The 18,103-nt window shown below is 38.2% G+C and overlaps 2 protein-coding genes across 2 annotated transcripts; both read right to left on the reverse strand.

Moving 5' to 3' along the window:
* Window positions 1-4,279: 4,279 nt before the first annotated feature.
* On the reverse strand, window positions 4,280-6,574 carry LOC101292156 (protein SENSITIVE TO PROTON RHIZOTOXICITY 1-like). The gene is made up of 2 exons (XM_004288140.1): window positions 5,508-6,574; window positions 4,280-4,611 (listed from the first exon to the last, which is right to left on the reverse strand). Exon 1 carries the CDS (start codon window positions 6,532-6,534, stop codon window positions 5,530-5,532), a length of 1,005 nt encoding a protein of 334 aa, XP_004288188.1. The 5' UTR covers window positions 6,535-6,574; the 3' UTR covers window positions 4,280-4,611; window positions 5,508-5,529.
* A 5,164-nt stretch (window positions 6,575-11,738) lies between these two features.
* On the reverse strand, window positions 11,739-13,135 carry LOC101292449. Its single transcript, XM_004288141.1, has 3 exons — window positions 12,965-13,135; window positions 12,729-12,858; window positions 11,739-12,585 (listed from the first exon to the last, which is right to left on the reverse strand). Exons 1-3 carry the CDS (start codon window positions 13,095-13,097, stop codon window positions 11,799-11,801), a joined length of 1,050 nt encoding a protein of 349 aa, XP_004288189.1. The 5' UTR covers window positions 13,098-13,135; the 3' UTR covers window positions 11,739-11,798.
* Window positions 13,136-18,103: the final 4,968 nt, after the last annotated feature.

The following is an 18,103-nucleotide window of genomic DNA, read 5'->3' on the forward strand; positions in this document are numbered from 1 at the left end:
ACTAAGTGTTGGCGAACTCATAAGTAAGAGTAGAGAAATGATTGTATAATGTTCTTATATGTTGTCTTTTAAAATTCCTTGTTTTAAGTATTTCCTGAACTATGCCTTTTTGCAGGATTTCATTTTGATTTGTTTAATTGTGAATTGTTGCGTTTCCTTTTAATTATTTGTTTCATTTATGATTTTGAGTGATTTTTAATTATTGTGTTTTTCTTTATTGCTTCTTTTGAATTCTCTTGCTTTTAGGTGATTCCTTAACTAAGTTATTAAGGCAGGAATTATCAATTTTAATTATATGTGATGTTGGGATTGTTGAGTTAATATTTCGAGAGTTACTCATATGAGCTTTTTAGCTTACCAGGTTTGTTGTTTACAACCCGGTGCACCAAATCATAGTGTAAGGGTTAGACCTGCAGGTGATGATCAGAAGGTTTGAGACAGTGGCCTAGGAGCTGGGTTTTTGACGATATACATTTATTTGTATTTTATGGTAGTTGTTTTTAAGCTCATGTGAGCGAAGTAGTTTATTACTAGACTTTTAGAAGTTGATGTAATTAAGGAGATTAAATGTTTAACTCGGTTGATGAGTTTATCGACATTTACATTTCCAGTATTTGTTTTTAGTTTTAGAAATTGTTGAGCAGGTTATGGGATATTTAGAATTTGAGTTTTATCATGCCCAAATTTTTGAAATTTATCCTTCGAAAATTGGGGTGTGACAAATATATGACACATCTCCTGGATTGTTATGAGCTAATCACAATCTTTTGTCGAATTTGACTGATAATTTCTGACAGATTTTCTGATTTCTTTCCTTGCACGACATGGATTCTTTTTCCTTCAAGATTTCTCCTCTTTCGTCTCTTTTGGGCTCCTCAGCTTTATTTATGACCTAAAAACACAAACTTAGTTAATATAAATATTGTTAAAAGAATTACATAACTAAATAAGGTCAGAAATACATTATAAACATAACCATTTATGCTGCTATCAGAACCGTAGACAACCCCTCGAAAGATGTTTAATTTAAAACATATGCATGGTTGTAAAGTTGAGCACAAACAAACACACAAACAATACGATCGAGAAAGATCGAAGGTTCTCTTGTCAGTACTCTTGTGGACTAGCTGTTGATCGACTGGCCTTTGCTTATCGTTTTTTTTTTTTGAGGAGTTGCTTATCGTTGGAGTAATTAGTTAGCAGGATTAGAGATTGAAGAAAGTAGGTACTTGGAATTATTTAAATGGAGTTTCGCAGGATCAAAGCCTTTCGGGAATCCTCCGCTTCACTTGAACAGAGATGATCGACCAAGCTAGTCTGGTTAACGCTACACTTCGGATTCTTTCTTTGTGCGAAAAAAAAAAAAAATAATGAGACCTCTCAAATGTCTATAGTAGATTCAAGAGTCGAGTTATAATTGAACGCACATATAACCTCACAAGTCCATGGAATTTGTAACTCACACACTGTTTTGGCCACGCGTCTCAGCAGGGGCAGAGTCGAAACTCTGGTGACTCAAAAGTAAAAAAGGAGATTGCGGGGCGTGCCACCTCGCGGACGAGGAAATAAATGCGCTGCGGCTAGACTTCTAAACAAGCGAAGAAGGGGTTACCGATGCCACCTCGCGGACGAGGGATTACGAGTAAAACCTCTTGTCACCTGTGAATCGATACTCACTGTTAGAGCGAGCAGAGCAACAAATAGGGAGAAAGGCGAATCAGGAAGGGGTCTGAGAACTAAGACGAAGTGCACTTAGAACTTAGGGTTTCGAGGATGCTCGAGGATTTGTACTTGTTTTTGTGTGATTGATTGTGTGTCCGTTTTGATTGTGTCAAGCTCCCTTATATAGCGATCCCCAAGCAATTGACAGAGACCTAATCACAACCCATTCGGACTCAGCAATTAGAATTCCACAAGGATACGACCAGCTCGCGAGCCGCGCGATCCATGCAACACGTGTCCAGAACAGACTTCGCCTAGGTCTCGCTCACCGCCCCGCATCATCTCACTGTAGCGTCGTACGCGAACTCGAACACTAAGCGATCCTATCATGCGGAGTACTACAGTCCATTTCCAACTCTACCTCGCCATGCACCGCAGAATCCTACACGAACTGAAACAAAGGATCCCGCGAGGACATCAAATCCCGCGGGGTATCAAAATCCTTGCAAAACTCCAGCTCGCGTGTTGCCAGACCTCGCCACCCTTCGTGGGCTTCGCATTAAAAAATGGCCACAGGTAATGGCCCAAATGTTATCCAAAACATACCCCGAGTCTTGGACCAAAATACCCACTGGGCTCAAACACACACAGTTAACCTCTATGAGTGAAGGTCGAGCAAACGCAAGCACCTAAAACCATAGAATCAAAAGCTAGCCATATATAAATCCAGCTGATAAATGACACCAAAACCATCTGTTTCGATTCAATGGTAGCTAGCTAGCTAGGATAGTGTAGGGAGAATCTTATCACAAGTCACAGTCTATTTAGTTGGAACTTAGCCAAAAGCGTACCTAGTTTCAATTAAACACACCTCACCTTAGAAGGGTTTATTTTGAAAACAAAACGTCCAAACCCTCCACCCCATCTCCATTATGCACACTGACTCCTCTGCCATTGCCAACAGAAGGAGTGAATCGAATCTTCCTAAACTGAGGTTGTAGAAAAATTTGAATCATAATATATAGTCCCACCTCATTAACCTACTTCGATTTGAGTTCAAATTCAAATCAATACGTACAGTTCTATATCATGATAAATCTGATTTAGACAAGATTGAAAAACAGTTGATGAGATGAATTGGCGGATGCTTGATGGAAGTAAGGATTATCTGATATGTTAACAGGTTTTGGTCATTGCCTATACACGCCCTTTTTCTCTTGCAAGTCCCATCTAATATTAGAGAATACTTAAGGTGCGTGGAATAAGGAGATAGAAGAACAAAACATGAATAGTTCAATCAAGTTCCTCGATCAGGTTAATTAATAGACATTAAGTTCATATATGATTCTGCAGTACCGGGATAGCAATGCTATATCTGATCCTAATTGATTCCATTCACATAGAATTATAACAAGTAGTGTCTTCATAATGAAGTAGATCGAAAAGTTTCTTCCATGGATTGGAAAAACAAAACAACAACAACAAAAAATCAAATTTGAGTGTTTAAGTAGGACACAGTACTACTTTACGTTTCCATATCTGCAGAGTGTGGAACATTACAAATTTCAGACATTCAAACACAGCTTTAGCCCATTCAAGAATCTTTGCTCTGAATTCGAAGAAGTGATGATGACGCTCCCACTCACGAAGATCAATACCGATTTCATTGTAGTCTGCACCTGCCATTGCCAGAGCTTCAAGCGACGCCAATCCGGTTCTCATCATCAATACTGAAATGAAATCTCAGAAACGTTTGAAGCCTAGCTTGAAGGTAGCTACCTGCTCGATCATTAGATCACATATATATACCATGCTTCCGCGGCCGTTTCTTTATATATGGTTTTCTTCTCAGAGAAAGAGATCGATTAACACGGGAAGAAGGCATTGCATCTTAATATATATATTGGTCAACTCAAAGACTCTGACCATCGATCATGACTAGGCAATTTTTGTTATGTGAAATTGTGAATACACATTGAAGATTTGAAGGGAAAAAACATACCATTCTTGCGAGGAAAGTATTTGACGTCACTTTGGCAAATTTGATGACACAATATGACATGATTGCTTGCGCGTTTGCAAGCGTGCTTAGTACGTGTACTGCAGTAGCTGTCCGCGTAGTAGCAGTGATAATATAAAGATTTGAGTCGTCTTTCGCATTAATAAAATAAGATTAGGATTCGGCTATTCTCTTAAGAGCGAGAAACATATGGATTTGATCAGAGTTTATGTTAAGAAGGGATCTGATGGGGAAAGGTCATAACACAAGCATATGCACATGACAATTACAACTAATTAATCAATATTATTGACCAATTCATGACAAAGAGGAACACTACTAGCATAGCTTTCAAGTTACAAGGCTAAAACACCACTGCTAAAATATGTAATCCAAGACTCACAAGTCCATGGATCTTGTACCTCAAACACAGTTAATTAACCTCTACAAGTAAAGGTCGAGCAAACGCAAGCACATAAAATCCTGCATTCTTCTCAGATGCCCTGGATCCATCTGATAAATGACACCAAAACCCTATTGTTTCCGTCGTACAAGAGTGTAGGTGAATCTAATCACAATTCACAGTCCAGTTTAGCTGGAACTTGGCCAAAACCCTACACAGTTCCAATGAAATACACCGCGATCACCTTGGATGGGTTTGCTCTGAAAACGAAACCCTCCACTACATCTCAATAATGCACATCCACTTCTCTGGGATTGCCAACAGAAGGAGCGAATCTTCCTATAGAAAAAACAGCAGCACAGAGAATCTTCACTGTATTATAATCTCTACAGTCCCCATCCCTATTGGCCTGCCAACAACTCCCTTATAAGAAATGTGTTACAGAGCATATTGTTCTGTAAAAATTGGACAAAAACGGCCCAGAAACGATGCTATGTGCTCACTGCTCAAAAGCAACTTTCCTTGGTTATTCTTTGCTCCCCCTTTTCTGAAAGTGGAAGTTACAGGCTCAATTAGACAGAAGGCAGAGGCCACTAGCTGAACTAAAATCCAAGAAAAATCTGGATATATAGAAATCCAATGGAGATGCTCAGCTTCCCAAATACATAGAAACTCAACAAGTATCCAAAAGAGAAAGAAACAGTGCCAAATCCTATCCTAGTTATGCATTCAACAGTTTTTGACCTCTTCTACAAATTAGCACTGGCTGAAGATTTGAACTTGTTCCAAAAGAAACCCCGAGTCACCCAAACTACACAAATTAAACACCAAACTACCCATAGAGCTTCAAATTGAATCCACTTCCAACTATTCTCTACATAAAATCGGATCTACAGACAAGCTAGAGCATAAGTAGAGATTTACTTTGCCAGAAAGCTTATAGTACATTTACAGCAGACGTGCCTCTCTACAACACTAGATTACTTGTACATCGAGACCGGACTGAACTAGTCTATCACTGTGTAAAACGGTAAACCAGCTCCCAGCTCCTTACAGCACTAACCCAGCAGTACCTCAAGACTGGACTGAACTAGTCCACTACTACTTGGAAGTGGTGCCGTAGACAAACTTGTTCGTATACAACTTTCAACTTCCATTGCTAACAAGAATAATTCTTTCTACAGTTGTAAGCTAATTAAAAGAAACAAAGCAATCTAAACAACTAAACCCGGTCCGTCATTTATAACTACAATAGTCAAGAACAGAAATAATGATCATTTTATTATAAACTGTAACAGAGATTACAAAAAAAGAACAGATCTTCATCAAGAAATTTCACCAAATCTCTGATCACAAAAATTATTACACTGCATATACATAGCTCTGTAATCTAAACAGCTAAAACAACAACAACAACAAAAAAAACCAGAGTCGAGCAGGTACCTGATCATCATCATCATCACTGTTACAAATCCACAAACATATCCTCCAAGCGAAACCCCTCCATCGATCCAAACCCACTAAATAATTGGTCCGAAAAATCATCAATGTCATCAAAAATGGGATTCGAACCCTCCCCATTAAACTCCATCATGTTCCCTTCATCCTCCTCCATAGCCGTGACCGCACCATTCCCGGGTGCCTTCTCGTCCTCCACAGCCGGCATGTGACCCTCGAACAAGGCCATGTGCCCGAACAGCTTGCTCTTCCTGGAGAAGCTCGTGCCGCACGTGCACCGCCACCGGGCCTCGCCGCAGTGCTTCAGGTGGCTCTTCAAGTCCGCCACCACCGAGAAGCTCTTCTTGTTGCACCGATTACACGAGTACATCTTCGGACAGTGGCTCCGCTTGAAGTGATTCTTCACGCAAATCACCGACTTCAGCGCCCGGAATTTCGCGTGCGCCTTGTTACGGTTGCAACCGCCGTACGGGCACGAGAACCGCGTGGCCGTAACAACCTCTCCGCCGCCGGTTGCAACCTTTTCCGGCTTGGCTAACGCTTCCGGGGTCTTGAACTGGTTGCCGTGAGCTCTCATGTGCATTCTCAGATTGGCGTCGCGCTTGAAACCCTTGCCGCAAATCTCGCAGTAGTGGACGTGCTCCGCCAGCAGCTCCACCGCGTCGACCTCCACGATCTCCGAATCTCCGCCGTTCTCCTCGTTGTTTGTCTCCTCTTCTTTCTTGACAACCTCGGGTACCCGGGTCAGGTCGGGTCCGGGTCTCTGGTTGCGGGAGCAGGCGAGGAGAGCGGCGCCGTTGGAGATGATTTCGTGGATGGCGGAGGAGATGCCGGCGGAGACCAGGTCCATCTGGTGCTGGCTGATTAAGGTGTTGTTGTTGATGGATTGGGTGAGGAAGAGCTGGAGGGAGTCCATTCGGGTTCGGACCGTGTCCAGATTCTGGAGCGGGACTCTCGGGTCCGGGTCCTCTGGCATCGTCGCGAAGTGAAATGGTTGGCCGGGAAACGACATCGTATCATCAGCGAGAGAGAGAAAGGGTCTCCTTTCTGTGTTGTTTATGGCTTTCGGTTGGCATTGACTTGATATGAGCTGTGGACAAGGGTGGGGACTGGGGACTGTGGGAGGGGACTGTACACGTGGCGAAAAAGACAGGGCATGATCTGGGGCCGTCAAATGAGGCGGGAGTGTGGGACAGAGTGGGGACAGCGGCCGTCGATTACTGTGAGGGTGCGGTCCCACTAAGGGAGTGGCCAATTGGAGGGGATGGACCGGTGTCGCTGGACTGTGCATTTGCAAGAAGCAAAGTCGTATCTGAGTTTCAGTTAATTTGGGGTCCTTCTGGGGAGGTTCGGGCACAGAGATTGGAATCCCAAGAACATTACAGAGAAAACGGGGCTTGGGAGAAAAAGGTCATGAAGATTGATAGTAGGGAAAGAGGTGGAATTGAATACAAGCAGGGTGATGATGATTTTTGATCGATAGTGCCATGAGAAATGGATCAAAGCGTATATTCTACTCTAAGCATGTTCAAAACCATGAAAGTTACGCGGTTTAATTCTCATTACACTATTGATACGAAATTCTGAGACCTGAGTTCATTTTTATTGAAAAATAAAATAAAACTTTTTACGATTACAATTGTTTAGAATAATATCGCAACAAATCTTGGAAGCAAACACACAAGCCACAAACGATTAGAAATCAAAAACTAAGCTGTAACAAAACAGAAGGTACAAGTTGTTCATGTATAATAAATTACTGCTCTAAATCACTTACTAGAAACTAACAAAAAACTGAAGGTATCCCCCTAAAGAAGTACAAATCATTATATATTAGAAGCTCCTAAGTCTTCTTAGTTGTGTGCTTGGCCACAATAAACTTCCTTCGTATCTTAATCCTAAATTGTGAAATTGTGAAACCAATTCAATGTCATACGTGCCTTACCAATACTTTGTTTGACCGACCCAAGAACCTTGGTCATTTCTTTCTTTCTTTTTCTTTGCTACAAAACAACTCATTACAAGGAAGAACCTCTTGATCGAGCAACCAGCTTCAGAATGGTCAAAGTTCAGAGCAGCTGCCACTAACTGAAGATAGTTGAAATCCCAAATTTGAGGACGAGGGGCTTTGTGACCAACAACTGCAAGAGAATTGGCCAGAAAGTTGGCTTCTAGAAAGACATGGAAAAAGGAGATGCTAGAGAAATTATTCGCAATTTGTTTGATATCATTGATTATATGGAAAGCTTGCAAAGAGTATTGCATTTAAGATTTACGAAGTTGATAATGAGTTGAGAGTCCCCTTCAATACTTACGAAAGTTATTAATTGACTATTGCCTCAGTCATTTCTTCGATCATATCATCTCGGCGTCCGATTCTTTTTTGGCCTTTGGCTTATAATACGAATGATTCCTTTCTATTGATATCATATTGAGGAAACCATCAAGAATTTTGGTTGTTTTTCAGTGGCATCTCGTTAACACTACCCTTTCTTTCCCTTCTCCATGACTCCATTCAATATCAATTCCTCGTAATCTAAAATGAAGATCATCTCTTATGTCAGAAAAATGAAAATCGTCATTTGTTTTCTCTGGTTTTAACTTTAATTTACGTTGTATTTGGATGAAGTAATTTCAATTTCCATAGAAATTGGAAAATCATGAAAATTACAATTCCATGAATTTAAATTCCATTAATCGGGAATTTCATTGTTTGGATTTCATGATGTAAAATTTTAAAATGACAAGAATTTGTATGTAGACTAATCTCAATCGAGGGAATTGACAAATGACACTTATTTTGTAAGGAATTCAAGTCGAGAATTTAAGTTCTCAGATTTCACGATTATTTCCCGTGGAAATTGTTAATTCCATTGGATAAGAATCCAAACGGGGGAAACAATTCTAAAAAATTAGGAATTCCTTATTATTGATTAAATTCCCGAGAATTCACCCACCACTACGGGATTTCCAGTAGTTCAAAACTTCAAAACATAAAAGAAAGGGAAAATGAAAATAGGAGGTGTAGTAAGAAGATGCATAGGTGTCAACAGAATTTCTCTTAAGCTGTGTTCCAATCTAAGGTCTGGTAACATTTTGGAATTGGGCCAGCTCATGGACAATCCAACTCGTTTGAAAAGTGTCTCAGTCCAATTACACTTTAGCGGAAACTATGAACAACCCAACCATCAATAGAAAACAAAAATCCTAAGAAAATATAAAAAAATAAAATAAAAGTAGGTGCTTATTGTACTTCTAAAATTGACATCCAACCTTATGCAAGATTCCATTAGTTGGATTGAATCAATCGGTTTTGTTTATCATACTGATGAAGTAAAGAATGTATCGTTTTGTCATTTGATCGATTGCAGAAAACTATGTGAGAGCACCCTCTCATGCACTATATACACTTATACAGTTCAACTAACAAACCGAGTTAATATTGATCCCAATTTCACTCTAACCTCTTCCGGTGGGTGGTTTTTGGACCTTTGCCCGGTCAGTCTATTTCCATCAAGGATTCAAGGATGAGATCGATCGCGAAGTTAACTAAGTTCGCCCTACGGTCTCTACTGTCTTCTCTCTACCATAGGAGAGAGAGCTATAGAGTTTTCATTGCTCTATACCAACACGTTTCTACTATCGCTGGTAGATTAACATGGATTCTTCACTACGTACTCCACAAAAAGTTTCCAAACGTCATTATAGGGCTTTCGATCATGACATTTATCAAGCATTATCTACTTCGCCGCTTATACTGAAGTCATGATTTCCAGTCTCCCCTCTTTTAATGACGTTTGTAAAATGTCATGAAATATCTTTAATGACATTTAATGACTTTAATGTGGAACTTAGCAGCATGCATGACTTTGATCTTATAGGAAAGTGAACTATTGTCATCAAACCAAGTAGGATTAGGTGGTAAACTTAAATTTCTGTTTACAAGTGTGAGATTAATTAGGATTAATTGGAGGTGCTAATTTTGACAAGCATACATATCCTGCTTGACTTTAGTGACTTCCACCATTGTGTTTTTTCCACAACAGCTCAGATTTAGCTTACTCAACCAGACCTACAACAACAACTCGATCAGCGCCATATGAGTTTGATGGTGCGTGCAGACACGCCATCCAATTAATCTTTTACTTCTGGATAAATGGAATATAATTTGATTAAAATCTTAATGGAACAGTTAAGTACTGGAAAGCTTATTACGTACAGTCAAACCCTTGTTAGAAAAGTAACAAATCAAAGACCACCAAACTGCAGTACATCTTTGATTAATAAGTACGTGGAAATAACTCGTAATTCCGTGGCTTTCAGGCTATCTTTTATTCTGTTCCTAAAATGTTGATGTTTCTATGTCCTACTGATACGATACCTTTGTCGATATACTATTAATTTCCCCATACAGTATGTCTAATTTGGCGTTGTGCAGATCTTCAACTCTAGTCTTATTCATGGGTCAGATTCGGTTACATTGAGTGTTATAGATAGTAAACAACTAAAGCTTGATCGGCAGGAAGCCAGGAAATAAAATGCTGAGGGGATTCATTGCTGCCATATTTGCAGAGCCAAAATTGCAAACCCTAGCTAGATTGTGGTAGCAATAATCTCAAGTCCGAATATTATTCCGAGCTAGCTACTTGCAGTGGGCTCCTTAATTCTCAGATCATTGAGAATCCTTTTCGTCACTATTTTGACCAAACACCACGCACCATGGTCAGCTATCTCTCTCTGTTTCTGATCTGTTAAAGTAAAAGGAGCCTAAAAGAAGAAGAACTACTTGTGTGTTGAAAAGAAGAAAACTTGCGGAAGATTCCGAGCGATATATAGATTAGTGTGGTTGGCGGGTGCAGGTCGCAACTGTACATAGGTCAAATGCTTGCTTAATCTTCACGTACTCGGATACATAATATGAAATTATGGAATTTATATACCTTAAGCAACACGATCGATCGTGAACATGATGAAGGCACAAATTTGGCTCTCTCAGTTGATATATATATACATATACAGTTTCTCTTTGGCTGCAGCCTACTGTAGTCATTTTCCACCCATATATAGATCGATAACAACTGCTATTTTTGGCTACTATTAATAAATTAGGGTTGAGTGTTGAACTGTTGATGGTATAGCCGTATAGGACGTCGATGGAAGATTAGTAAAATGCAGACGAAGGACAAGAGCAGTTCAGAAAAGGTTTAATTATGTTGCTCTACTCTTTCAAGATCAAATTACCAATAGCAGAAGGCTGGAATACGTACAGAAATGAATACAGAAAGGAAAACAGAAATGGAAAGGAATAAAACTGGAAGCTAGCCCAATGTCTCGTCCTTTTTCTTTTTCTTCTCAATCTTTTCTGTATCAAATGGGAGTTCACAATTTCAGACTGTCCAAACTAGTCTAATTAAACTTAGAAACATGGATGAGTTTATTTCCTTCAATTTAATTGAGTTAAAATTCCTGCTGGTTCAGAAAGAAGAATGATCGTATGGATCGGATGAGTTTTCATCAATTATTTTCTTTTTGTTAAGATTAGTAGATTTGGAAGCTCATTATCATATGGCCTTTAACAGGTGATGTTATATCAACATTTTTAGGTTAAAACTAGTTTGGACATGCAGGCATAACAAAGATGCTTAAGCATGCATTTCAAACAGTAGGTGATAACAAACATGTTTGTCATTATTATAATAACTATGTTAACAATAATGGCAGTCGGATAGGATGGTGATAATGATAGTAATCGCATTATTGTTAATCTATACGGCAAATCTTTCTGTATATATTTGTGATAGTGATACATGTACGTAGCTAGACATGCAGTACTGCACATTATAATTAAAATGGCCAGAAATACTTATATGTAGGTTTTGTTTCTCGCAACTTCTGTATTATAAAATACTCGGACTAATTAACTAACTACGTACTTAGCCCGAGTCTCCAATTAATATATAAATTAAGATCCAAGCTAATTCCACATACTCCTGGTATTTTTTTTTTTTTTTTTTTTTTTTAAGGTTTCAATACTCCTGGATGTTTAAAGATGATGAAATCTTGAAACACACACGTTCCATGTAAACATGTAATTAAGCATAAAACCTAATTAGACAATATTATTACGTACCTCGGAAGGATTATACAGAAAATAAAGATCGAGTATATATGTATGCTCAGAAAGTACACACAGTAAAAGTGGTGGTGATCATCATGCAAATCCAAGCCTATAGCCTCTTTGGTCTTCAAGCATATATATATATATATGTAAAGTAACTAAGAAATCTCATTGAAAAACGGGTAGTCCTCCAGAAGCAAGTCAGACCAAACAGAATTGGTAGCCACTCCTCCATAGCTTGAAGTAGTAGTGCTACAAGTATCACCCATATTATTATTGCTTGTTGAAGTCTCCGTCACCGGAGGAACCGCCAATGGAGGAGGAGAGGGAGTACTGGTATTGGAAGACGAAGGGATATTCCATGAAACATTGTTGGGAGAGTTGTCCATTTGGCTCAACACTGTAAATTGATCTTGAGCTTGATTAATGATCATGTCCTTTTGATAAGCAGAGGAGGGTACTATTTGCAAATCAGGCAAAGGAGAGAAAGGAATTGAATCCTGGACAGAGGATGACCCAAGGTATTGTGCTGAGGTTTCCAACCGCGATGAACCAAACACTGGATTAACATCTTTGATTGATGAGCAGAGTGAATTCAACAGACCAATGGTCTCAATGTCAGTGAAATCGCTTAGGTTGTTTGAGGTAGAAACTTGAGGTTGGATGAGGTATTGTAGGTATTGAATTTTTGCCATTTGAGCAGCTTCTGCTTGTAGTCTCAAGGCTTGTTCATCCCAAGATGCCTGGCTGCTGCCTTGGTCAATAAGCTCTTTCAAATTGACAAGAGCTAGAAGGTGAGGCAAACTGGAGAAGATGTCAGTTCGAGGCCGGTGGGTCATCGGATCAAAACCCATCTGAATCAGCTTTTTCTTCAAATGAGTGTTCCAGAAATTCTTGATTTCGTTATCCGTCCTACCCGGTAGGTGGCTTGCAATTGCTGACCATCTTGTACGTAATGAGCAAAACAATCAACGGGTAAGTTTATGTATCCAGCAAAATAACGTGTCAGACTATGTCTGATTGGATAGATATATCTAAATGTATGAAACATAAATGATTTCAAGTCGTGAAGCAATTAAGGGAATTACTTGTTGCCAAGGATGGAATGAAGATTCAGAATTGTTTGCTCTTCTTCTTGGGAAAATTTGCCTCTCTTTATATCTGGCCTAAGGTAGTTTGTCCATCTTAGCCTGCAACTCTTGCCACATCTGTTCAACCCTGCGAATAATTAGAACAAAACATCAGTACTGATCTCTTTTGAGAGAGAGAGAGAGAGAGAGAGAGAGAGCAGATGATCGATGATCATCGATCACTATATATATACCTGCAAGTTTGGGAAGGGCTCTCCAGCTCCCATGACCGTGTTTCTGTATGTAATTCATGAGCTTCTGATCTTCTTCAGGAGTCCAGGGACCTTTCTTGAGTCCACTATCATCGCAACACGGAGACCTTCCCATTTTTCCTCTACCTAATAAGTGAGAATATTTGGCTGCCTCCTTCCGATCCAACCTTCAATGATAGCTTTCTATTTATATACAATCCATGTTGTCGTTGCCTCCAATCACATCGAAATTGACTGACGTGCTAGTCTCCTATTTGCTAGCAGAACAACTCTACCCTTTTCCTGAGCCAAATGACAAGCATGCCCTCCCCTACCACAAACCCTAATGCCCCCCTAATCGCCTATGACTTATATATTACATATTTAGATAATAAATTATGATTGTTTTGGTTTGACAAATTAAAAGTGTCTCGGCTAATTATGATTAAGTGGCTAATTAACGATGACCCATATGGCTAATGTGGGGACTAATGTTCTGTGATGGATCAAATTAAGATCTGTGTTGCTCGTCACTAGTTATAATTCATAGTAGTGTGCTCGATTCACCAAAGTTTTGCTTTAATATCACGTTGGTGCATGGGCTACGACAAAATGGAAAATGTCAAGCTGAGCAGGTTATAACTTGAGAGCTAATATTATTCATGAAAAATTATGATCAAGTGCAAGTGCGGCGGCTCTTCCCCTATATGGATTTTCGCTGTGTGATTTTCGCTCTCTCTCTCTCTCTCTCAATATATATATATATATATATATATATATATATTATACTACTAATACCATATACTGCTAACATGAGTTGAGAGTATCAACGATGATATCCTTAAAGGTTTTCTGAATCCAAAGACTAATTAGTCGTGAATTAATAAACGAAATCTTATTCGTTAATGTCCGATTGCATGCCTAGCTTGTTGCATTTCCTCGATCACACTTTGAATTTTCTGCAACTTCGAATTCTTTGAGATAAGTCGTTAAACCTAACCTTATAACGCAGAGACTTTGAAAGTTCGGGATCGATCTATTTCGTACAAGAAACTTGAGAATTTGGCATAATTTCCCCTATATATTCGTTCATATATGCATGTATGTATATATTATGTAGTGCGTTTGAATTAGGGCATGCATTAAGGCAAATAATAATGGAAAGGGGGAAGTCAGCAACAGGGAACAGGTGGCACGTCACCGGTGGGTGGAGAAACTCATCCATGCACGCAACGAGACCCTCTTGGTTTCGTCACTGATTGCATGGCTTGCTCGATCTCTCACAAATTAATATCGATCATCAATTATATTTAATTATTCACGTACCTTGCTATAAACTAATTAAGCTGCATGGGTCCTCGATATGAAATATTTGGCCAGCTTACGCATCACCTTATTAGTACCCAGTCTCCTCGCAATTTGCCTTCGTTCGTTCACCACCTTTCTCACCGGAGAAAGAATAAAATTAAGACCAAATTAGCTATTTAAGAAATTAAAGGCTAGGCAGAAAGGGGTACATAGTACTATAATTAGCGAGCCCTACAACGATACATCTAATCATCCCATGTTAGTGCAAGTATATAAACTTATACTATCAGCAAGCAGGTTGGTGTTCATTAAGATATTTATCTTCACTTTTAGTGATTTAAGTATACATCAAAAATCCCACACCAAAAAAGAGAGGAGTATTAACCAAATGCATACCATATATAGACAATTATAATCCTACTAGCTTTATCTCAGAAGATTTGACCAGATACATTAATTTTTTAGCTATGATCAAATAATACAAGCGTCCATTTTTCTAAAAAAAAAAATTAAAAAAAATGCTCACATAAAGCTCTGTATATATATGGTTTTCAATTAATCTGGACTTTGATAAGTCAGCTATAAATAAATATATTATATATATACACACACAAGTTCCTATTTAGAACGAAGCTTCGCTCTGAAATTAAAGTGTGAAGTTCCTTGTTTGACTCAGTTTTTCGTCATATTTCCACATCTCCATTGTTCATATTATTGATACTAATGTATAGATCATTCGTACAAAATTTCATCAAGATTGATGATCGTTTAGGTACTGAATTAGATCAAATCAATGAATGGACCATAAATTTGTCTAACCAGAACTGTTTGTGTAAATAACGATTATGAAAACACAAACGATCATCAAATTAGATGAAACTTTACATAAGTAATCTATACATTAGGTTCTACAAACTAAATGGTGAAGATGTGAAAATATGATGAAAAAATGAGTCAAATAAGGAATTTCACACTTTAATTTCAGAGCGAAGTTTCGCTCTGGATAGAAACTGTATACATAATATATATATATATATATATTTTGAGAGAGATCTGATTTTGGTTATTTATGCTTAATATATTCTACTAATTAAGCATAAGAATGACATGATCATATATATGATAATATGGGTCTCAACTCTCAAGCCCTGAATTAGGGAACGTTTACGTGAGTTTTTGGTAGTTGATGGCGGGTTGAATTATTTAAATAGAAACGCAGCCACCCAGATCCATTGCTTTTCTGCTTAATTTCTAGGGTTTGGACCAAAAGAAAGAGTTTGATCCGTACGTATAAAACCAATTCTTTACTCGATCTCAATCTTTAGAAACCTCGCAGTTTCTAATCAATAGCTGATTAAGCAGGTAAGCTATAAGTATATTCCCCCTAACCCCCTGACATATGTGAATGATACGCTCTCTGTACGTATTAGAATACCTCAGTCGCTCGATTACTCTTATTTTCATTTAGCTTGCCAAATACTCGATCTCTGTATTAAAATACCTTAATCACTCGATTACTCTTTCAATTTAGTTTGCTTTTGGCAAACAAGGTTCCAGTATTAACAGAATTTCTCATCAGTTACCTCATATATATGAACTAGCTTTAAACTTCATATATATACCAAGACCAATCACAGAAGATAGCTTCTTTAATCACAGAAGATGTTGATTAATTATCAGAATAAATTAATCACATTTCTTCCAATTATGTACCCAGAAGTGCTAACAGTACTATATAACTTGTCTATTACTCGTGTATTTGTTATTTAAGTTTTGCAATACTTACACAAGGATAAGGACGTGAGTGTGACCCGTTTGACCGTTGAGATGATTAGACAAGAAGTTGGTGCGGCAAGCGCTCTAATTTCCAACCCTAGCCTTTAAAATCTCATGAAATTGAATTGATGCATCGATCCTAGCTTGCTTTCTTCTTCTCCAGCTATAACCTGATCAAGAATGCATCAATGGCATTTGTTGATGGCTAGCTATCTTCGTCCTATATCCTTTGTCCTGCTAGGAAAACAGATCGAGATCTATATATTCATTTCGATCCAAAAAAGTAGGAAGATGCATGAGAAGATCGATGTAGGTGAAGCAAGCGGCTAGCTAGCTTGAATTAATTTGGACAATAGAAAATACTCATGATCAATAAAGGAATGCCATCATCATTTATTTATTTTTTGAATAAAGAGCTGGTATGGCTGCCATCAAATCTTAATGAAATGTCATCGTCTATGTATGGTTTAGTCTGTTAATACTCCCTTCACAGTTTTTTTCTTAATATTGGAGTCAAAATAGTACGCACACGCACACATAATCAAGTAGATCGAAGATAGGTAGAAAATTAAACTTTGACATGAATTTCAAACAAAAAGTCTTCCTGAAATCAATTCAGATCCAATTCCAAGCAAAATTAATTAGTTCCACTTCAAATGCTGGATATATACGTGCATGTGTGTTATACGTACAAAGACGTAATTAAAAACATGTAGAGCGTATAGATTGGGATCGTTATATAACATAAAATGCTCGATTTCCGTCTAATTAATCGAGAATAAACTTGTATATGTTTTCTTGTTACTGAAGCAATCGAGCTCTGTTAAACTAACTCGTAGTAAAGCATCACATATTAAAATTGGCACTTGTATATTTAGGTCAAAGCAACAAGGACGTTCAAGAACAGTGAGAATCCCATTAGTTTTCTTTCTTTTAATTTTTGTTCTCCCTAACCCTCTGACCTCATTTTGCTGTCGGTACAAGTTTTACTCCTCCTTAAAAAGGTTCTCAAATCTTGAGTTCTTGACTTCATTGAGAGAGACGAAGGAAACCCATCAAGACTAATTAGGGTTTTAACATTAATATTAACCTCTCTCATATAAAAGATTGCTTCTTCAACTCAATTAAGGTTCCTTGTCGGATGGACCATCATCATCTCACCATCAAAACAAAGTAGTAATAATTGGAAACGAGGCAGGTTTTAGATAAACAAATAATATGTGGCTAGGTCAAGTGATGTCACGTAAACAGAATAGGAGAGTAATGTTGAATAGAAAAGATCAATAAGTTTATAGCTGTGTGTAGTGTCAGCTAAACAACTGAATTGCTTGCTCTCTTAAGTTTCTACCCAATACATCTAAACTCGGACTTTCTATGCCTTCCCTAGCCACGTATGCGTCATTTTCTTTCTCTCCCATCACTCCTATCTTTCCAGGACAAAAGAAATCTCCCATTTAATATTAGCATGATATAGTAAACGGAGGCAAGATATTGTAAACCACCATTCATGATTTGGTTTTGTTTTTGAGTTTTCGAAAGATACATGCAAAGAATTCGATCTAATTGATGATATTGATGTCTTAATTTTCAAAGAAACAAGAGTGAATATTGATGTCATCGACTGCAGGGTGCTGGCCTGGAGTAGATTGATCATCGAATTTTGTAGATCAATTTCAGTGTTTATCAGTAAATTCATCTAATATTGAAGATCAATTTCAGTATTTTTGCTGTTCTTTAATGGTGTGTGAGAACATAATATTGATTAAATTCATGAATTAGCAGGCTGCTGCCTGTTTTGTCAAGATATGAAAAAGGGCTTAGGTAGAACGAAGATATGTTGAGTGAGGATGAAGAGTGCAAAGATGAATTGACTAATTTAATGATGTTAATGAGAGGAAATATGGCAAGCAACTCGCTTAATTCATCTCAACCCAGAAAGTCTGCCGGCCATTGGATCTCACAGTGGGAAAAGGTTGAAGTTTTTGATGATAGAGTAATTATGTGTGTCGACTCAACTTTCAAGCAGTTTCCATTCAGCTTTATTACATCACAAATTAA

Source organism: Fragaria vesca, linkage group LG1, assembly GCF_000184155.1.
Source record: "Fragaria vesca subsp. vesca linkage group LG1, FraVesHawaii_1.0, whole genome shotgun sequence".
NCBI classification, from domain to species: domain Eukaryota; kingdom Viridiplantae; phylum Streptophyta; class Magnoliopsida; order Rosales; family Rosaceae; genus Fragaria; species Fragaria vesca.